The sequence below is a fragment of the Herpailurus yagouaroundi genome, unplaced genomic scaffold, assembly GCF_014898765.1.
Source record: "Herpailurus yagouaroundi ecotype Mexico unplaced genomic scaffold, PumYag 180, whole genome shotgun sequence".
Lineage (NCBI taxonomy): Eukaryota > Metazoa > Chordata > Mammalia > Carnivora > Felidae > Herpailurus > Herpailurus yagouaroundi.
The window spans coordinates 17,258,442-17,281,905 of record NW_024412411.1 but is presented as its reverse complement, the minus strand read 5'-3'; the positions used below and the strand labels follow the sequence as shown (position 1 = coordinate 17,281,905).

General features: G+C 36.9%; 1 protein-coding gene across 1 annotated transcript in view; it reads left to right on the top strand.

Annotated features, from left to right (window-relative positions):
• Window positions 1-23,464, top strand: part of GRM5 (glutamate metabotropic receptor 5) — a 522,995-nt gene that overhangs the window by 381,009 nt on the left and 118,522 nt on the right. The window contains exon 4 of the mRNA XM_040489104.1: window positions 3,144-3,379. Coding sequence (XP_040345038.1) covers window positions 3,144-3,379 — 236 coding nt within the window. The remainder of the gene's footprint in view (window positions 1-3,143; window positions 3,380-23,464) is intronic.

Genomic DNA, 23,464 nt, shown 5'->3' with positions numbered 1-23,464 from the left:
GAAATTAAATGGATGGATGGATGGATGGATGGATAGATAGATGGATAAAAATAGATAGAAAGATAGATAGATACTAAATCTAGAAAAGTGCTTTAAATATGGTATATTTTTAGTTTCTTTCCTTGTCTTCCTCCCCACTTTTTTTTCCCCTTATTTCATAAAATATATGTCCCCTGAAAGCATTTAGGTAGTACTTGACAGTCTAGTCTATCAGTGTAATGTAAAGCATTAGATCATAGAAAAGTACGTTCAAGTTTTTCTTGGTGTTTCATTTTGCATTTGGATTTATTATTCCTTACTTAGAGATACCCTATCATCTTAACACAAATCTTGAAAGCTCATTTTTTGTGAAAATGTTAATATTTAATAACCTAAATGACATATGACACCATCTAACTTAGCCAGCAGGGAGTGAAGTTTCTTAAACTTGCATAGTAGATATTCCCCTGTAAATTTGAATAGAATAACCCTGTTTTGTCAAATAGAAATTGGAATTTTCTGTTTACATTCACACTCCTCTATGATTTTTATTTTGCTGTTGAATGGAAACATCTGGAACTAAATTGTTTTAAATTCACAAACCAAATGTATAGGCTGCTAATAAAACATCATCTTTTGCCAAATTCTTTTGACTATGGAGAAGAGATTTATACCTGAAAAAAAAAAAAAGAGCTAAAGAACATGATGAGAAATGAATCAATTAACACACTCTGGTGTGGATACTTTTTTTATGGAAATATTACCTCCAAAAAAGTTTATCAAGACAAGCTTTTTACAGTCCCCATTAAATTCAATGAATGAATTGTGAAGGGTAAATTGGACCCATTATAATCTTAAATTTCTTATGTAATATTCATAATCATAGTGTTACATAAGAGCGAGCTAGCATTAACAAAAGGAGCAATTTAAATTACCACTTCTTGGAGAATGGGGCTCTGCTTGACAAACAGAGCTTCCTGCCCCATTTGCAATACGCCCATGCATCTCCTCCAGTGCCAGTGAGACCCACACTCTCATACCAGTGATATAATAAACCCTCCACAACAGAGGGAGAAAATGAGGCAAACAAGCCCACATCATTTCAACTTGTCAGCTTTAAATAAAATCTTCTGCAGCTGAAAATGAGAAATTTGAGGGAAGATAATGTGTGAAGTAACCAAATTCAACATTGGGACAAAACATATTGCATTACTTATTTTTTTTTCCTGATCTTCCACAAAGGTTTTTGAAATTTCACCATAATTTTAATGAAATATCTTTTGTCAGAAATGACTTATAAGAAGAAATCGTTTATTTTGTTTGTTTATTTTTTTTCTCCTCTTCCACCCACTGATGCCTTAGGAAACATCTCAAGTTATCCCAAGCCCCTGTGATATTTTAATGAGTAATCTGTGACCTTTGGAAAAACTCTCATTATCAGTTTTTAAGTCAGAGTTGGTATAGCAGAACATGCTGGAAAAAAGTACATGCTTTTTATACTTATTTTAATTAATTACTTACATAATACCTTCCCCAGTGCTGATTTTATATGCAAAATATTGGTGCATGGTCTCCACCTACAAAAAATATATATAAGAGACAAAAATGCATTTGAAGGAAGATAAAAAGAAATTAACATTCTGATAAGTATATCTGAAATGGATGAAATAAACACTGATTGTGAATGTAAATCCTTTCCCTCTCCCTCTCCCCAGTGCCCACTTCCCCCAACCCTGTGTAACTCCAAAAACTTTACTGCTTTGCATTCAGGAGGTTCCATTCTACTGTTCCCTTCCGCTCTCTCCAAACCCCTTCTCTTCCTTCTTTGTTACTGTTTTTTTTCAGTATTAAAATATCCCTTGACTTTCTTTATCTTTCCTGAAAAAGTACTTGCCTTCTTCTAAGGAAAGACACCACCACTAGGTCCCAGCAGATACTTAGCACAAGTTGTGCCTATTCCAGTGGAAGAGGGTGAAAAAGTCAGTCTCGTTTGTCCTGAATGCCCCAAGGTGTGCCCAAATTTGATATAAACATCTTTTTATGTCTTTTATTTCCAATGTTGTGCCTCACTTGTTTTCCAAATAAGCTTAGAGTGCTTTCCTCTTGTTCTATTATATTCTTATACCATTGTAACATGAAGTCTCTGATTTCTAATTCTTTTATCTTAAAATTCCTCGCTTACTTTGAGTGATCAGTGGATAGAATGAGAGTAATATTGAAGGTATGATTCCTGACACTATGCTTGATATACCATTGTTAAGAAGTTGTGGTTGTTGTTGTTTTGTTTTGTTTTGTTTTTTGAGAGAGAGAGAGAGCACGAGCAGGTGAGGGGCAGAGGGAGAGGGAGAGAGAGAATCTCAAGCAGGTTCCACACCCAGTACAGAGCCCGATGAGGGGCCTGATCTCACGATTGTGAGATCATGACCTGAGCCTAAATCAAGAGTCATATGCTTAACCCACTAAGCCCCCCCCAGGCATTCCTGTTAAGAAGTTTTTTTAATCCATCCAATGCAAAACATGAGTCCATATATGTATTTTAAATATATTAGAGAAGTACCATGGGACAGGAAAGAGTATATGGACAGTGGATTACAGGATTTCAGTTTGAGGTGCTGAAGAATCAATATTTAACAGAATGACCATAATCAGCAGGTATTTTTAACCTCTCTATTATTTACTTGTAAAATATGAAAACAATGAATATCATGTCATAGGATGGTTAAATTAATACTAGGTGTATGTTAGAGATATTTTCATTTTTACCCTATGGTCATTAAACTAATTGTTATAAAGGAACAGAATGGATTTCAAGTTAACTTCACTTAGCCACTAAGCATTCAGTAAATAATGTGAATGGTGATATCATGCAGCTTCCATACAGTGTATGTGAAAACCAGTCACATTCTGCCACAAGTATTAGGTTATTCTCCACAGTTTGAGGTTAGTGAGACTGGTGCCTTCTAGTACTCTTAGACCCTAAATTCCCATGGTGTATTATACTCTTTATTCTAAGTTTCTATCTCAGTAATCATGTAAGTATAATGTAGGACCATGGTGTGGCTGAGTAGCCATTTAATTACTGATCTTTTCAAAAGGAAAACAAATGGAATCATTGGCTTAGAAGGTATCTGTTCTAAGCTGAGCTGGTTTTTGTCTCCCCACAGTGATGGCTGGGCTGACAGGTATGATGTGACAGATGGATATCAGCGAGAAGCTGTTGGTGGAATCACAATCAAGCTTCAATCTCCCGATGTCAAGTGGTTTGATGATTATTATCTGAAGCTTCGGCCAGAAACAAACCTTCGAAATCCTTGGTTTCAAGAATTTTGGCAGCATCGTTTTCAGTGCCGGCTGGAAGGGTTTGCACAGGAGAACAGCAAATACAACAAGACTTGCAATAGTAAGCAGATTTATTGTTTCACTTAAAGTGGATAAGGCTAGGGCTCCAATTTATGTAAACTGTGTCACGGGGATAGTGGCTATAATCTGTTGGAGAAGAGGACTCTTACATAAACAGAGGGGCTATTGCCACTTACAGTGATAAACAGGCTTTATTCTCACTAAGAACATATCAGAGCAAATTTTTACTCCACAGAGATTTAAAACAATTTTGTTATTTATATCATTCAAGAAATTGGCACTGTGCTAAGAGGGTAATGTGAGCTCCAGAGAGGAACTGCAATTGCCATCCCTGAAGGCAAGAACTACACTCTGCACATTTTGATTATCTTCAGCAGTTAGCACCGAGTTAAACACTTAGTAAGGGTGTCATATTCTGAAGAATGAATAAGGGGCCCCTGGGTGGCTCCGTTGATTAAGCATCTGACTCTCGATTTCAGCTCAGGCCATGATCTCATGGTTCGTGAGTTTGAGCCCCGCATCAGGCTCTGCACCAATGGTGTGGAGCCTGCCTGGGATTCTCTTTCTCTCCCTCTCTCTGCCCCTTCTCTGCTCTCTTGCTCTTGCACTGAATCAGGTGAATATTAAAGGACAGAGCCAATTCCTACTTCCATCAATATATAGAACAGGAGCAGGGATAGGGTATTATGTTTCAGGAGACATAATCTGAATGTTGCCATTCATTCTTCTACACTTATAGGGACTCATATTGTACCAACTATTGCTTTTTTTCCCTCCAACTATTGTTTTAGTTGTAAAGATAACAAGGTGAGGAAAACTAGTTCCTGCCCTTAAAAGGTTTATCTAGAAGGGAGATAATCATGCCAGCCAATGTTGTAATTCAGTGCTATAAATGATATTATAAGAGCTAAACACAGGGTTTAGTTGCAATTATTTGTTGCACATTGAAAGGGAATCTTGACTCCAGTTACCAAGGTACGGCCAATATTGATCCGTATGTCAAAGCCTGCAAAAATTAAGGTTTGTCAAAATTGATAAGTGACTTGTTGATACTTCCTTATCATCACATTGTGTAACAAGAACCCCATATGCATTTGCATAGGAGTAAAGTGTTTTAATTGGTGACATGGGTGCCTTTATCTATGATGCTGGAATACAGGAGTGCATTGAGATAGTGGGGTTGAAATTATGGCCCACAAACCAATTCCAGTGCACAGAGAAGTTGTCACATACAAGCACAAAAATGAGAATAATGTAAATAATATAGTGAATTTTTTCATAGCGCACGTTCCCTCCCAGTTCATGTCCGTCATGTTTTTGGTATCACTTCATTCTTTTGTGAAATTAAGAAGGGGGTGAATGATGATTTGTGATTCTTTTAAATATCGGTATCTGGTAAAATAAGAACTTGGCATCTTTATGTCAGTTTCTGTTTGAGTAAAGAGGGGGGAGAAAGATGCTGAAGTGTGGGATATTGTATTGATCAGTGAAATCCAGAAATCACAGAAGTATGGTGTGTATGTTTGTTTCTTTCTGACTTCAGATACTGCTTGTCCAAAATCTTCAAATGCTTATTCATTTCCTTTGTTTTGTTTTGTTTATTTTCATGAAAAAAATATATGTGAATGAACAGCATGATGACTTCTGTTTCACAATTTCAATGTTTATAGCTAATGTCATGTCTTTCATCATTCTATCTAGTTTCTGATGGACACAGACTTCTTTCCTCTCTTGAGATTTGGGGGCTATGCCTCTCTGTATTCCAGTTCTATGGTTGTGTACAGATTTCTATGTGTAGCTACACTGGAGGAGTTATAAAGTATAAGCAATAGATTTGATCTCATCTCCAGTTATCCTTTATTAAGGAGTTAGTGACAGTCCCTATCCAGTGTGTCTAAGGTAATGTTTCCAACTGATCCTCACCCTTTTCCTCTTTTGTGCCAATATTATTTTCCTTTTCTTTTTTGCCTAAAATGTCTTTCCTTTGAAATTGTTCTTTGTTTCTCTTATTTTTTCCCCACTGTTTGAGATCTTATTTAGATATAGTTTTAAAAAACTCTTTAATTGGTTTCCAAAGAACATTATTTCTGTGGAAAATGTTCTGTAAAATCCTCCCTTTTAGCCTGCTGTTGATCTCTGTCTTACACATGAATACCCAGATATGATTACTCTGCTCAGAACTGGCTCCTTACTCCAGTACTGGAAAGCACTCATTAGCCGCTTCCCCCCGCCCCCAGAATCTTATCTGACAAGAGATGTCATTTTGTACATACATGGACACTTATGTGTAATACCTCTGTTATTCTTTTCAATAAGGGAAATAATATTATTATCTTTATTTTAAAGATTATAAAATGAAGATTTAGGAGAAAACAATAGCTTGCTCAAGGTCAGCTAACTATTAAACACTGGAACTTATAATTGAACTCAGATTTGTCTGAAGTTTAACCAGTATGGTATGCTAAAAAGAAAAAATATTACAATTTTTTAAAATTGCCATAAAATTTGCTTTACATTATAGTTAATATATAGGTCAAAGATACAAAAAGGAAAAATCTTAAAATTATTTGTACATTACTATGGAATTCATAATAGATACCTAATTGTTCACTACTGTCTACTTTTGACTGTATTTCCTTATTCACTCACATGTCCTCTTAGCATCTTTATCCCCACCTCCTGAGGGGCCCCAAATAGTTTACTCATATTTATAATATTACTAAATATTACCAGAATTTTCCTAAATATAATGCACTTAAGCCCTTTCATCAGGGAGTGTGCATAAGACAACCATTTTTGAGTTGGAGTGTTAATATTAGGAGTTTCCAGTTCATGTCAATCAAGAAGCTTTGCTTTGCTCACTTTCTCCAGTACCTTAAATCTAATAGATAATTCAAGAAGAAAAATGGCTTCACACAAAGGATAGAAATACCCATAGCTGAAGTACTGTTTATTTTGTCTTGGGAGATTCTTTGAAGGCAAAGAATAAAAGTTAGGACAGGTATCTAAATCTAGTAGTCCAGAACTAGCAGTAGCCTTATAGAGAATATGCCCCATTAATATGAATTTTTTCACTGCCTGTTAGTCTTGCCTATTCTTATACATTATATAAATAGACACTTACATTATTTGCTTCTCTGTAATGACCTTTTCCCCTCAAAGTAATGTAGTGATTTTCATCCCATGATTGCATGTATTAGTTTATTCTTTTTTTATGTTTTATTTTATTTTGAGATAAAAAGAGAAAGAGAGAGTGAGAAAGAAAGAGAGCATGTGCAAGGGAGGGGGCAGAGGGAGAGAGAGAGAGAGAGAGAGAGAGAGAGAGAGAGAGAATCTTAAGAAGACTCCATGCTCAGTGCAGGGTCCCATGTGGGGCTCAGTCCCATGACCCTGGGATCATGACTCAAGCCAAAATCAAGAGTCAGACACTCAACTGACTGAGCCACCTAGTTGCCCGTAGTTTATTCTTTTTTATTGCTGTGCAATATCCCTTTGTATGGATATACTACCAGAATTTACCTATCAGTTCTCCTATATGATAGACATTTGCATTATTTACATTTTTAGGTATTATAAATACTTTATGAACATTTATGTACATATACTATGGCAGACCTATATCCTAATTACTGTTAGATGTATACCCAGTATTGGAACTGCTACATCACAGACTACATATATATTTAGCTTTATTAGAAATTGCCAAGCAGTTTTCCAAAGTAATTGAACTAATATCCCCTTTCACTGAAATGTATGAAATTTCAAGTTGCTTTGCACTACTGTCAACACTTGGTACTATCTTTTTGTATTTTAAACATTCTGTGAGTATGTGTTTGTATCATATTGTGATTCTGATTGCCTTTCCATGTGTATTACCAAGTTAAGTTCCTTCTCATATGCTTATTGGAAATTTGGGCATCCTATTTTGTAAAGTGTCTGTTCAGGTCTTTTGCACATTTCTTTGAATTGTTTATCATTTAACATCTATTTTAAGACTTCCTTATATACTGTGGAGATGAGTCTTTGGTAGATATATGTATTGTGAAAATTGCCCACTTAGAGAATAGCTTATTCCTATTTCCTATCCCTCCCATGTGTTGTTTTCTACTTATCCACTTTGTTCTTTAATACTTATTCCTCTTTTACTGCCTACTTCTGGATTAATCAATAATTTTTTTATCTTATTCTATCACCCCTCTTAATAATTTTGTTTCATCTCAGCATAATTCATTTAGAGTTTTCAACAGAAATTACTAAATGAATCTTTAATACAAACAACTTTATGTTGGTTCTTGTTTATATTAAAAAATCTTGCAGGGGTGCCTAGGTGGCTCAGTCAGTTAAGGGTCTGATTTCAGCATAAGTCATGATCTCATGGTTCGTGAGTTTGAGCCCCACATAGGGCTCTGTGCTGACAGCTCAGAGCCTGGAGCTTCCTTCAGATTCTGTGTCTCCAGGCTTTCTTTGCCTCTCCCCCTCTCATGCGCGCACTGTCTCTCTCTCTGTCAAAAATGAGTAAACATTAAAAAAAATTTTAAATCTTGCAAATATTTACATTTGTTTATACCCTCATACTATATTTTGCTATTGCCATATAATTTATTTTTATCTGTATTATATATAAAAATATATAAATATAATATAAATATTATATATACATATGTGTGTGTGTGTGTATATATATATATATATATGACTTTCTTCATATTGTTGCTCTAAATGGTTAACAGTCATATTTCCCCACTCCAGTGTTTTTCATTCCTTCTACCTGCTTGCTTTCACCTGTGATTTTTTTCAGCCTAAAGAATTTCTTGTAGTGTTTCTTACAATATAGATCTACTGCCAACAAATTATATTGACTTTTTTTTTCTGAGAATATCTTTATTTCCCCTTTGTTTTTGAGGAGTGTATTCACCAAGGATAGCATTCTGTATTGCCAGGTTTTCTTCATTTTTTTTTCTTTGAAAACAACATTTCATTTTTTTTCTCTGGATTCCATCATTTCATTGAAAATTTAGCCATCATTCTAATGTTGTGTCTTTTTTTTGGCAACATGTCTTTTTTTCTAGGCTTTAAATTTTTTTTTAAGTTTTTATTTGACTGTGATAAGGTTAGGTGTGATTTCCTTTATATATGTCATTCTTTGGATTTCTTAAACCTGTGGATTAAAAATGTCTATCAGTTTTGAAAATTTCCTAGACATTACTTCCTAAAACATTCCTTCTGCCACATTTCTCTCTCTCTGTTCCTTCTTGTGCTCAGATATACCTATTAGATTATTTGACTGGGTCATACAGGTGACTTTTTCTCTGGACTTTCTTTCCTATCTTTTTTTTCTCTCTGTTCTTCTATTTGATTCTTTTCTATTATTTTGTCTTTTATTTCACTAACAATGTATCCACCTATGTCCAGTCAGCTGCTAACCAAAATAAGTTTTCAACTTCAGATATGTTGTTTTACAGTCCCAGATGCCCATTTAATTCTTTTTATAGTTACTAATTTTCTTTTGAAGTATTCTTTCTCATCTAATTTTCAATCCTTTATTCCATGTCGTTGAATATAGTGATTATAGTTATTTTAAGGCCCCTTTTTTTCTAATTCTAACATCTGGATCTTCTGTCAGTCTTCTATTGACTTTCATTGGTCACATTTCATGCTTCCTGATACAACGTATTTTCTTTTGTGCTAGACATTGAGTATAAAATGCCATAAAGATTGAAGTTTATATTATTTTCCCCCAATGATGGTTTGCCTTTTCCAGGTTCAAAGAAATTGAGATGAGATAAGTTGCAACATAAGACAGAAGTAGTCAACCTGTAGTTAAAAGTGTCTTTAAGGAACAATTGACGTGGAATTTTGATGGAGAATCTAGATAGTACATCCTATGCCCTGGATGACTGACTCAGTCAGATTTTTGTTGTTTTTTGAGATTTTTTTCCTCCAGGCCCCTATACCATACTGTTTCTAAACTTGGCGTCCATTGTGAGGAAAAGACTACTTGAAGTTTGAGCAGTTTCTAATCCTCAGGTGGGGCTTTTCTTCCAAATAGTATAAAACAATGGGACATTTCAGCCTTCCTCTTCAAAATCTTGAGCCTCATGCAGCCCCCAGAATCAGCAAGTGAGTCACAAGGGAAAAAAGCTATCATGTGGTTAGGTTTCCTGCACTTTATATATTGACATACCATATCATTTTAATATCCAAAAGTACTTCTGGCTTCTCTTTTTTCCAGAAGTGTCAGATACTATGTGAAGTCATATATTCCCCAGCCACAATTCATGTACTTTCCAAGAACCTCAAAATGTGACTTTATTGAGAAATAGCATCAGTGCAGAGTTAAGATGAGAGGATGTACTAAAGTAGGATGGGCTCTTAATTCCCCCAAAAGAGGAGAAGTGACGCAGAGACAGACACACATAGGAAAAGTGGCAGGGGGAAGACACAGGCAGAAACTTGAGTGATGCAGCACAAAGACAAGAAATGCCAAAAATTAATGGCCACCACAAGAAGCTAGGAAGAGGCAAGGAAGGATTCTACCAAGAGTCTCAGAGGGAGCATGGCCCTCTTGGCACCTTGACTTCTGACTTTGAGCCTCCAGAACTGTGAGAGAATAAATTTCTGCTGTTTGAAGCCACATAGCGTGTGGTATTTTGTTATGGCCACCCTAGAAAACTAGTGTCCCTTCATTCAGACCATGTTAGATTGGCAGCCTGGTCCAGAACCTGCAGATGCCCTCCGATGAGAAAGCAGTGGGTGACACCTGCCTACTTTCATAGGTCTCCTTTTTGTTTGTTCATTTTGTCTTTGTTGAGTCCATACATCTTCACTGCCTTGAAAATATTTTATTTTTGCATTTCTTTGGCCTCTTAAAGTTATATAGTAAAAGAATGTTCATGTGCTTTCTTCTCCACTCTACATAACACCAGAGGTCCCTCTTTTATATTTTAATCTTGTCACTCCCCTGCAATCCCAATTTGGATGCATAAACGAACCCTGCAGTTTATAATGTCCAAAATGTTCATACTTTTGTTAATTTCTGTTTTTATCTTTAAGCATTTAAAAAATTAAGTCAAACTATTTCTATACCCTTAAGTGTTTTAACTATGTGGTTTTTACAGAATCCAGGTTTATATACTATTAACAGTGAGCCCAATTTCAGTAAGTGTTACTTAAATTGAACAATCATGTTAGACTTGAATTATAAGTTAAATGACCAGTAACGATAAGTTAAAAGTATAAAGAATATAGTTTAATTTTTCCAATTGTTTAAGTAACCCAGTAATAAAAGCTACAGCTAATTAAATTAAAACTGTTTTCTAGTAACTGGATCCTATTCTATATTTGAACCAATTTAAAGACCCATTTCCTATACAGTTATTTGAACCAATTTAAGGACCCATTTCCTTTACAGTTATACTGTCACCCACTGACATTCATTTACCATCTTCTTTCTATGATTTCTCCCTGTCACTTCCAGTAGCTTCCAGAGGTGTCATTTATGACATTAACACACAAACATTCTCGCCTGGATGTCCTGAGGGCACCTCCAACTTACATATCTAAAACTCACCTCATTATAACTTTTCTAACCACCGTTCAAAACTTTGAGCTTCTCCATTATGTACCTCCAGTTTGAGTAAACGATACACCCATCCGGCCTGTCCCCCAAGATGTGGGAATAAGGGGTCTTCTCATATTCCATTCTCTCATCCTCACAGCCAACTGGTAACCAAATACTATTAAATCTACTGTTCATCTTCCACACCTGTTCTCTGTTTTTCATTACTGGCTGAATTCAAATCTTTATACCACTGCTGTGATTTGTTTCTTCATTATCTGTCACCTCACATATGAGAATAATCTTCATATCTAATCTTCTTTTTAATACCAGCTTCTTTCTCCTCCATTTTATGCTAAAAAGTAGCCTCAAAAGAGTCCATCTAAAGAATGAATCTCATCGTGTTACTTTCATTCTCAATGCTCGTCCATGGTTCTCTAATGTCTACAAAAAAGGAATTCCACCCCTTTGCCCCCAGTCAAAACTCTTCAAATTTGCCATGTATTTTTCAAATCTTATCGTCAATTCCTTAAGCCCAAGAAATCTATGCTCCAATCACTTCACAGCACAATTCACAGATTGTGCTCTTCCATTTTAGAGTGGCATGCCTGCTTAAGTCTCTGCACTTTTGCTCCATGAAAAACCTTCCTCAGGATATTTGTTAGTTTCACTGAGCATATATCCTCATGGTTTCTAATAAATCCAGTTTCCTGTTCTCAAAGAAATTCTGTTTCCCTCATGTCACTTCCTGTACTTTTTGTCTTCTTTTTGACACGTACCAATCCAGATATTGAACACAGATCCTCCCCTCTCCTTATTTTTATGCCTTCAAGTAACCACTCACACTGACATTTATGTGTATGGCACCCTACTATCAACAAAATGAAGATGAGAAAAATGGGTGCAGAGCAACATAACAGTCCTTTAGCCAGAAGGGCATTTCTGGGATTCTAATGATGTGCTATTTCTTGAGCCAGTGGTGATCACTAGGATGTATTTCTTTTGAGAAAAAATTAATGTGTTGTTATGATTTTTGCACTTCTCTGCATTCGTGTTCTAATTTCATAAGTTTACTTTAACTACCCCACCTCTAAATAGAAGTTCTGCAGCCCCTATATCCAGTCTAACATTCCTTCCAGTCCAAATTTCTCACAATAGATTCCCCCACACATTCTCACTCCATCAGATTTCTCCCACCATGTTGCTTGATTCCTGTCCCTTTATTTCCCTGTAACCCTTACCTCATTTCCTCACAATGTTTTTAAACACCACAGTAAATGTTTCTCCATTTCATAGGTAGAGCTATTGGGCTGTTTCTTTGTTTTCTTGTCTCCTTTAAATTCTGCCCTTAGATACAGGAGTACTGATGCATAGGGGCACTTGTACCCCAATGTTGATAGCAGCACTCTCAACAATAGCTAAATTATGGAAAGAGCCTAAATGTCCATCAAATGATGAATGGATAAAGAAATTGTGGTTTACATACACAATGGAGTACTACGTGGCAATGAGAAAGAATGAAAGATGACCCTTTGTAGCAACATGGATGGAACTGGAGAGTGTTATGCTAAGTGAAATAAGCCATACAGAGAAAGACAGATACCATATGGTTTCACTCTTAGGTGGATCCTGAGAAACTTAACAGAAACCCATGGGGGAGGGGAAGGAAAAAAAAAAGAGGTTAGAGTGGAAGAGAGGCAAAGCATAAAAGACTCTTAAAAACTGAGAACAAACTGAGGGTTGAAGGGGGTGGGAGGGAGGGGAGGGTGGGTGATGGGTATTGATGAGGGCACCTTTTGGGATGAGCGCTCGGTGTTGTATGGAAACCAATTTGACAATAAACTTCATATATTGAAAAAATAAATAAATAAATAAAATTCTGCCCTTAGAGAATGGATGCTGCTCACCTTTTGAGCCCAAAGCTGCTGCTAAAGTTACATTGCCAAACAGAAGGCCATTTACTCCAGAGAACAAAATGATACTATCCTCAGAGGCGATAAAGCACCTACAGCAATATAATATTTTCCACTGGATTACACTGACATATACATAGATTTTTCACATCATTACACCATTACATAAACATTTTATGTTCAGGGGATCTTGGGTGGCTTAGTCACTTGAGCGTCCAACTCTTGATTTCAGCTCAGGTCATGATCCCAGGGCCCTGGGATCAAGCCCCAGCATGAGGCTCCACACTCAGCGTGGATCCTGCTTGAGATTCTTTTCTGTCTCTCTTTCTTCCCCTACACTGCTTGCATGTACTCTCTGTCTCCAAAGTAAATTAAAAAACAAACAAAAAAAAACAAACAAACAAAAAATGTTATCTTCATCTGTCTCTGTTAAACTATAAATTTCTCCAGGAGAGGAACTGTCTTACTCATCTGTTTTCCAAATTCTGAGCATGATGCCTTATATAGAGCAAGCATGTGAATAAATATTGTTAAATGAATGTGACTTCATGTCTCTTATACCCAAGCAGAGTTACAATGGCTAGAGGATCTAGAACAGTGGTTCCCAGTCTGTAGGCTGCAGGTCCCAGGGTCACTGTTGATTTGTTGACTGATCTAGAATTCTTACATTGTTGAGCATTATCAGTGAACTGAACTATGCTTTGCATATCCTTGTGTGAACATGGGTATGCTTATACACACAAGTACCTTATTTTTATGCACAAGCTGCTGCAGTTAACAAATTATAAATTAATTTTTAAATTGCTCAAATCATGGTAGCTTATTGCCATTAGGTGTTTTCTATAGTACAAACAGCATTTATGGAGTGTGTGGAATTTTTTGACATTAAAAGAATTTCCTATATTCAAAAAGGTTGTTTCCACTGGCTTGGAGGTATCTCTTTTCCCTTTTTTTATAGCAAGTTTCCAGCCAGAGGTGTCCACATTTTTTTTTTGATGAATATGTGTCATAAGGATTTGAGATGGGTTAGTTAAAGGATACTTCCTTATGCATCAGAATTTTTTTCTGCCATCTTGTTTGCTTTAAAAACACTTATTAGTGATTTATCCATTGCTCAAAACACTTCAGTATCTCTGAAAACATGAGTGGAAAACCCAAAACAGTACATTGAGAGGAAATAATTATCTAATAAGAGGGGCTGAACAATAGTAAAGGCATCACAAGTGCCAAGTAAACAAAATGCCACAGCTAACCCCAGTTTAAATATTTCTCATCCTTGCACTACATTAACATTTCCAAGGTAGCACTTGGAAAGAAAACTAATCCAATGTAAAAAAAGGATTCTGTGGTTGCATATATTGGATTATTACATTCTGTATCCATTATTTTTAGAGATTCATAATGTATATCCACATGTTGGAAAAGGGCAAATCCCATTGTAAGCATTTTTAAATCCCTTTCTTTAATCCAGAATCTCCTTTTTGTTGTTTTGTTTTACTATGAACTCATCTTCTTATGTAACACTGATTAGCATCATACTTTTAGAAAGACTACACTGGAAAAATTTAATAACCATATCTTTAAAAATAAATTTGATCACATTATCCTAGTGTATGTGGTGAAATCTAATCAGAAACATACTTCTGTCTATATAACAGACAATGAATTCAGTTAATTAGAATTTGATGTGTCAGTTTTGGCTTAATATAATTCTTGGATTTGTTACATGTTAATACTTTTCATTTTGAGGAGGGAAAAGTTTCTCCATCTTGGACTCTGCTTTAAAGAAATGGTTGCAGAGCCAGATCAAGGCCCCATATATTAACATATCAAAGTTTTGAGACATATAATCTGTCATATTTCTTTTTTGAATTCCAAAGTTTAAGAAATAAGAGTAATTATCCATCCAAGTGTCAGTGTATGTAATTCTTCATGATGAATAGCTACCATCAAAAACTACTAAAAAAATAATCCTCTTTTTTTTTCAATATATGAAGTTTATTGTGAAATTGGTTTCCATGCAATACCCAGTGCTCATCCCAAAAGGTGGCCTCCTCGATACCCATCACCCACCCTCCCCTCCCTCCCACCCCCCATCAACCCTCAGTTTGTTCTCAGTTTTTAAGAGTCTCTTATGCTTTGGCTCTCTCCCACTCTAACCTCTTTTTTTTTTTTCTCCTTCCCCTCCCCCATGGGTTTCTGTTAAGTTTCTCAGGATCCACCTAAGAGTGAAAACATACGGTATCTGTCTTTCTCTGTACGGCTTATTTCACACAGCATCACACTCTCCAGTTCCATCCACGTTGCTACAAAGGGCCATATTTCGTTCTTTCTCATTGCCATATAGTACTCCATTGTGTATATAAACCACAATTTCTTTATCCATTCATCAGTTGATGGACATTTAGGCTCTTTCCATAATTTAGCTATTGTTGAGAGTGCTGCTATCAATATTGGGGTACAAGTGCCCCTATGCATCAGTACTCCTGTATCCCTTGGGTAAATTCCTAGCAGTGCTATTGCTGGGTCATAGGGTAGGTCTATTTTTAATTTTCTGAGGAACCTCCACACTGCTTTCCAGAGTGGCTGCACCAGTTTGCATTCCCACCAACAGGGCAAGAGGGTTCCCGTTTCTCCACATCCTCGCCAGCATCTATAGTCTCCTGATTTGTTCATTTTGGCACTCTGACTGGCGTGAGGTGATACCTGAGTGTGGTTTTGATTTGTATTTCCCTGATAAGGAGCGACATTGAGCATCTTTTCATGTGCCTGTTGGCCATCCGGATGTCTTCTTTAGAGAAGTGTCTATTCATGTTTTCTGCCCATTTCTTCACTGGGTTGTTTTTCGGGTGTGGAGTTTGGTGAGCTCTTTATAGATTTTGGATACTACCCCTTTGTCCAATATGTCATTTGCAAATATCTTTTCCCATTCCGTTGGTTGCCTTTTAGTTTTGTTGGTTGTTTCCTTTGCTGTGCAGAAGCTTTTTATCTTCATAAGGTCCCAGTAATTCATTTTTGCTTTTAATTCCCTTGCCTTTGGGGATGTGTCGAGTAAGAGATTGCTACGGCTGAGGTCAGAGAGGTCTTTTCCTGCTTTCTCCTCTAGGGTTTGATGGTTTCCTGTCTCACATTCAGGTCCTTTATCCATTTTGAGTTTATTTTTGTGAATGGTGTGAGAAAGTGGTCTAGTTTCAACCTTCTGCATGTTGCTGTCCAGTTCTCCCAGCACCATTTGTTAAAGAGACTGTCTTTTTTCCATTGGGTGTTCTTTCCTGCTTTGTCAAAGATGAGTTGGCCATACGTTTGTGGGTCTAGTTCTGGGGTTTCTATTCTATTCCATTGGTCTATGTGTCTGTTTTTGTGCCAATACCATGCTGTCTTGATGATGACAGCTTTGTAGTAGAGGCTAAAGTCTGGGATTGTGATGCCTCCTGCTTTGGTCTTCTTCTTCAAAATTACTTTGGCTATTCGGGGCCTTTTGTGGTTCCATATGAATTGTAGAATTGCTTGTTCTAGTTTCGAGAAGAATGCTGGTGCAATTTTGATTGGGATTGCATTGAATGTGTAGATAGCTTTGGGTAGTATTGACATTTTGATAATATTTATTCTTCCAATCCATGAGCAGGGAATGTCTTTCCATTTCTTTATATCTTCTTCAATTACCTTCATAAGCTTTCTATAGTTTTCAGCATACAGATCTTTTACATCCTTGGTTAGATTTATTCCTAGGTATTTTATGCTTCTTGGCGCAATTGTGAATGGGATCAGTTTCTTTATTTGTCTTTATGTTGCTTCATTGTTAGTGTATAAGAATGCAACTGATTTCTGTACATTGATTTTGTATCCTGCAACTATGCTGAATTCATGTATCAGTTCTAGCAGACTTTTGGTGGAGTCTATCGGATTTTCCATGTATAATATCATGTCATCTGCAAAAAGCGAAAGCTTGACTTCATCTTTGCCAATTTGGATCCCTTTGATTTCCTTTCCTTGTCTGATTGCTGATGCTAGCACTTCCAACACTATGTTAAACAACAGCGGTGAGAGTGGGCATCCCTGTCGTGTTCCTGATCTCAGGGAAAAAGCTCTCAGTTTTTCCCCGTTGAGGATGATGTTAGCTGTGGGCTTTTCATAAATGGCTTTTATGATGTTTAAGTATGTTCCTTCTATCCCGACTTTCTCAAGGGTTTTTATTAACAGCATTTTATTAGAATATGACATTAAAACACACACACACACACACACACACACACACACACATACACACACACATACACACTTATTTCCTCTTCCTTTTGATGGCCTTAGTCTTCATATTAATGTAAGTGTTTTAGTCTAGTGTACCTGCTTTATAGCCAGATGCCTTTCCTTGAGCCAATATATAAGCTAACTTTAATTTTAAATTTATGTCTGAGTGTCAGATGCTATATATGAGTTTACCCACATCACCATGGCAACTGTGTGGGTTGGTTGTTGCCACAGCCCCCATGGCTGGCCTAGTGTTTTGACATCTCAGTAATTGCCAGTGTCACAACCTTTAAAAATTGTAGAGAACTGCCACCCAGGCCAGATGGTTACTAAATAAAGAAGCTCCTGTCCCCCACAGCTGTGATGTGGCACTGAGGTGACAAGAGAGCCTTTCGTCAAAGATATGATCACTTAGAAAATGATGTGAAAGAGCTTGACTGTTAAAAGATAATTCACATTGGTAAATTATTGTTGTGCTCTAACAACATTGGGTAATACTGGGTGGAAATCAAGGGAAGCATAAGATCTGGTACTTGACTTTAAGGTACCAACATAAAAGAATAAAATATATTAAAACTAAATAAGTTATTTATCCCTTCAGCAAACTCCTAATTTAATGCCTACTATGTGCCACTGATTTATTTATTTTTGTTGTTGCTAGGGCTATAGCAGAAACTAAGGAGACAAAATTTCCTGCCTTCATGGAGCTTACCTGCTTATTAGGGGGAGATAGATTAAAACAAACTAGATAAGTAAATTATGTATTCTATTAGATAATGATAATCGCTAAAAGGAAAATAAAGCAGGGAAGCAAGATTTAGAATGTAAGGGAGGATGCAGTTGAATAGGGTAGACAGAGATGACCTTACTAAGAAAGTGACTTTGTATAAATCCAAGGAGAAGATGAGGGAGTAGCCCAGGTGGACGGGGGGAAGATGTTACAGTAGTAGGAAATCATGGGTCAGAAGTTCAGAGAGGGGCAAGAGTTGGAAGGCCAGTGTGGCTGGAGCAGAGTTAGTTAGAAGAAACTAGGAGGAGATGATGGCAAAGAGGTAACAGAGGGAGAGATCTTGTAAGGTCTTGTTGGCATTGCATTGACTTTGGCTTTTACTCAACTGAAACCTTAAGCCATTAAAGGATTTGGGCAAAGGAAGGACTTGAACTGGCTTTTTAAAGATCACTTTGGCTGTCATGTTAAGAATAGATGGTAAGTGTGGGCAAAAAAGAATGTAGGGAGGTAATTAGAAGGCTATTGCAGTAATCAAATGATAGATGATGGCTTGGATCTCAGCAGTAGCAGTGGAAGCATTGAGTATTTTTAACTAGTGGAAGTGAAGCAGAGGGAACCTTTATTTATTGAGGGATTCTATATGCCAGGCACTGTGGAAGGGAGACTTAAGTACAGTTGTATCTCTTATTCCTCATATAATTCTCTTGGGTTATAGTAGTATAACTGTTTTTTCAATAGACACTGAAGCTTAGAGAGATTCACTAGATTTTCCAGGACAAGTTGCACTGCAAGTACTTGTACCCAGTCCAACTCCACAGTCCCCAGTCTGCTCACTATGCCACAAGGTCTCTCAGTTTTAAAGCATTGCTGAAATGCTTAACTAGCAAGAGTCATAGAAGTCTATGGATAGGAGAAATCAGTGAAAACCAGGGTATCCAAGGATCATTGGATTGGATAGCTTGGACATAGTATGGGTAAGTGGAGAGGAGAGACCAAGCAGAGAGACTAGCCTGAGAAAATGGGAAAGTAGTGCTGGAGTAGCAGAGTCCATTCTATTTGTATATGGACAATGACAGCACTTCGATTCACAAGTCATGGGATAGAAAGAGCTTGGTTCCGGGGCGCCTGGGTGGCTCAGTAGGTTGAGCATCCGACTTCGCTCAGGTCACGATCTCACGGTCCGTGAGTTCGAGCTCCGCATCGGGCTCTGTGCTGACAGCTCAGAGCCTGGAGCCTGCTTCGGATTCTGTGTCTCCCTCTCTCTCTGGCCCTCCCCCTGTTCATGCTCTGTCTCTCTCTGTCTCAAAAATAAATAAATGTTGAAAAAAATTAAAAAAAAAAAAAAAAAAGAAAGAGCTTGGTTCCAAGGTCACTTGGAAGACCCAGGACAACTTTACCATCTGCATCAGACTGTGATATGAGCAAGAAATGAATGTATTGTATTAAGTTACTGGAAATGCAAGGGTTGTCACAGAAGGTACTTTCATTGTCCTGACTTGATGTCTCCTCCTACTGCTGCTGATGGTCAGCAGCTCCTAGACTTTTGTCATGATACTTAAATGTTACTCTACTCCAGAGGGATTACAAGAATTAGAGAATCCATCTGTTAACCATGTTGATTCCCAATGACTCTCTCAATCCAATTTTTGCAATATACCCAGGATATTTGAGCTGTTGCTTCTAAAATATTTTGCAGATTACTTCAAAGCCTCAGAGAAGATATTAAATATGACCTAAGTGGCACATGCTTTCTTTTCAAAAAAATAAAGTACTGATGCAAATTCATGGAATTTATTCAATTTTTATTATATCTTCTTTATCAAATTATCATTTTTGAACACTGATTAAGTAAGATCTTGAGCTAATTCAAAAGTCATAAGAGAGGATGCAAAGATTAGCTAGTGGTTGACCTCTTCCCTTGGGTATCTTACAATTTACCTGGGGATATTTTTAATGTAATGTTATAGTTGTTAAGTAGAAAATTAGTGAAAGAGGCCTTAAGAGCTTTAGGCATTAGAGAAGTGGTTATTGCTTGTGTCTGGGGAGGTTAGGGCTTAATGATATAGCTGATATTTAAGTTAAGTCCAGAAGTTTAGTTGGGCTATGAGTCTGACACAGATTATTCTAAGCTTTGAAGTCTAGAGAAATTAAGGATAGAGTTGAGAAAATACAAGGCCCATTCAGGTAATAGCAGGGTGAACTTGTTCAACTGGAGTGAGGTATGATATATAGTAACTGATAAGACTGGAAATGAAAGTGGGGAAAAGTTTCTTAAGGATTGTGCATGCTAGACCATGATTTGAAGAATTTTCTTTTACATATTAAGTAATTGTTGAAGATTTTTTAGCATGAAGATTATATAATCAAAAATCCATTTAAAAAGCTTGATTTGAGGGGCAGCTGGGTGGCTCAGTACCCTTGATTTCAGTTCAGGTCACGATCTCATGGTTTGTGAGGTCAAGCCCCACATCCAGCTTGGTTGGGATTCTCTCCCTCCCTCCCTCTCTCCCCGTTTCCTGCCCTCTCTCTCTCTCTCTTTCTCAAAATAAATAAAAAATAAATATTTTTTTTAAAAAGGTTCATCTGACAGTATCTTTGGGAGTTTTTTGGATAAAGGAAAGATTAGTGTTAGAAGTAAGCATGAAATAAACTTTATTGTATTAATCCACTGGGAATGTGAGAATGTCATGGTAGCTACTATTGTATAACAGAAGAGCGATATAAACTTGGAGACCTTGTGTGGGGCTGAGGAAAAGGGAGGAGTCAAGGGTGACTTCAAGTTTTCAATTATAGGTGATTGAGAAAAAAAAATTTAATAGAAAAATAGAGAAAATAGAAAAAAAAAGGATAGATCGGGAAGAGAAAATGAGTTTCCTTTCAAATATTTCATGTTTGAAGTTACACAGGTATAGAGACAGAAGTGGGACTGGTACTTTAGTAACATGCAGTGGGAATGAAGAGCCCCTGGTGAAAAATTACATTAAAAACAAGAGTAGAAGCCTGGGTGGAAGCATGGAGAACTCCAGGCTAGAGGCCAATTCAAAACTGTCCTTAATGCCCATCATTCAGACAGTAACTGCAGAAGGAGCACGGACCATTCAACCTAAAAATATTCCTCAAAGAAATATGTCGTAAATGCATATATTAATAAATATGAAAGATGTGATTAAATTGATGAGTGGCAAATTTACAAAAATTGTTGTACACATTGGAGCCATCATACCAGAGTGGTTATGGGCCAGCTTTGGCACATGACAGGCTAGATTTATATACCCAGATCTGCCACTTAATAGCTCTGTGACACTGGACAAGTTGCTTAAACTCTCTTTCCTTACTTTCTTCAGATGTGAATTTGGGATGGCATTAAATGCCTACCTGATAGAGATCTTATATAGATGATGCAGTAGTACCTATGAAACACTTAAATGGTGTCTTAGTCAGCTGAGGCTACCATAACAAAATGCCATAGACTGGGATGTACAAGTAGCAGAATTTATTTTCTCACAGTTCTGCAAGCTCAAGATCAGAGTTCTAATATTATGAGGTTTTGGTGAGAACCTCTTCTTCATGGCTTGCAGACAGGTGCCCCTTCACACAGCAAAGAGAAAGGGAGCAAGCTCTCTGATGTCTCTTCTTATAAGGATCTTAATCCCAACATGAGGGCTCCACACTTATGAACTCATAGTCCCCATCCCAAATACCTTGCAAAGGGCCCATCTCCCAAAGGCCTTTTATTAAATATCACATTGGCAGTTAGGGCTTTTGAGAGGACACAGTTCAGTCCATAGCACTTAGTCTCTGGCATTTAATAAAATTCAATAAATCCTATCATTATTAGAATGTTTCTTCCACACCATATTTTTCTCTAGTAGTTTCATAGAGCTGAAAATCCCAACACTTCAGAACAAATAAAAGAATGATTCTAAGAAAGAGTTCAGCCAAAGATTACAATGTATGAAAAATGTTACTCAAACAAACGAATTCAAAAACCCCTATAGGCCACACCACAGTAGAGAGCGACAGAAGAGGTTTGTACATTTACAAACTATGTGCAAACTCTTGCTTCTATGGATGTTACAAGTCAAAATGTTTTCCATATTCTGTTCAAGTTGGCATATGCTACACCTGGAAATTCTAACAACATATAAAAACAATATTCAAGGGTGTTTTGTGGTTCTAGAACACCTTATCTACCATATAGTAAATTGCTTCAAAAGGGGAGATATTTTAAAAATCCTGGATAACTAGATATTACCAGTCATCATGTGGAAGATTTAGAAAAGAACACTGGTGTTTAATCTGACTATCTCAGAGGCACATGGCAAGTTTTCTCTAGTAGGAATTCCCTTGATGCCTGAAAATTTAAGTTTCTTATTCCAGTTTCTCTGTTGTCATTTTTCCATCCTCTCATGTTTCTCAGTTTCTTTGGAGGAAGCAAAGAAATAGGCAAGGACTAGGGTTTCCCTCTGTGCTTTCGGGTAATATTTAATTAAGGCTCAATCTGCAATGAGACAGACAGACAAGAAAACTGATCTGGTGATTCTGTCTCTAAATTGAATCAGCTGGTTCAAATAGTCACAAGTAATTGGAGAGTGCTCTCTCTTATGAAATCAGCTTCCAGGGGTGCAAGGCATCTGCTGTCCCTGACAATGGAAAGCAGGAGTAGTGAACCAAATTTGATGTCTGCATTCTCTTTGTTTAATAATTCAACTCAGGAAATCTTTTGGTCCGTGGCTCTACTTCAATATTAAAATTAAATAATTTGTCTCTGTTGGACTGTAGGCACCCGCATAAACCCATGGAATACTGGATAGAGCCAAGCCAGTAATTATTATAAAAATTAACAGAGAATTGGAATTCATATAATTAGTGAGTAGTTGTCCCACTGATAACAGGTTGCTTTTGCAAACAATTTGACTCCTGTCAGAGGTTTTGCTCCAGTAATCACTGGAAACCACTGTTAGCTTGGCTCTCCAAGGTAAAACAAGTGAAAATGAATATAAATATAAATAAATATTTGAAAGAATATTGAGTCCTCTCAGGATCTACTGGCTGCTGTAGGACCAAGTTTGGAAACTTGGACCAACTCCCTAAAGCCATGAAATAAGCCCTGCTTTTGGCTGTTTAGCCAGAATATAACTGCATTTGCCCCCTACCATTCACTTCATTATGAATAAATACCAGCCATCCTTTAGCTTCACTTCACTTTATACAGATTCCTGGGAGAAAATTTATAATTTACTGAGCCTGGATTATTTATATTCCCATTACATGGCAACCAGGGCCCAGAGAATGCAGTGAGACAAGGCCACTTCAACTTCCCTAATGAAAGTATGATAAAGCCTACTAGAATCTAGGTACAATAAGGAGTTTATCAAAATTAGGAAGGGGATTTGGATTGTGTGAGGCCAAATAATGAAGATTACTATAGATTAATTCAATAATTGTGAATACTGTAATTGGTCTCATTATCACTATCATAATTAACATGTAATATGCAGTTACTTGCTTGCTAGGCTTTATTCTTACTCACACTTTCCCAGCACTATCTCATGCTATACTCCCATCAATCTTGAGGTAGCTACTATTAGAGTCTGTTTATTAAAAAATGGAAGGGGATGCCTGGATGGCTCAGTAGGTTAAGCGTCCAACTCTTGATCTCAGCTCAGGTCTTGA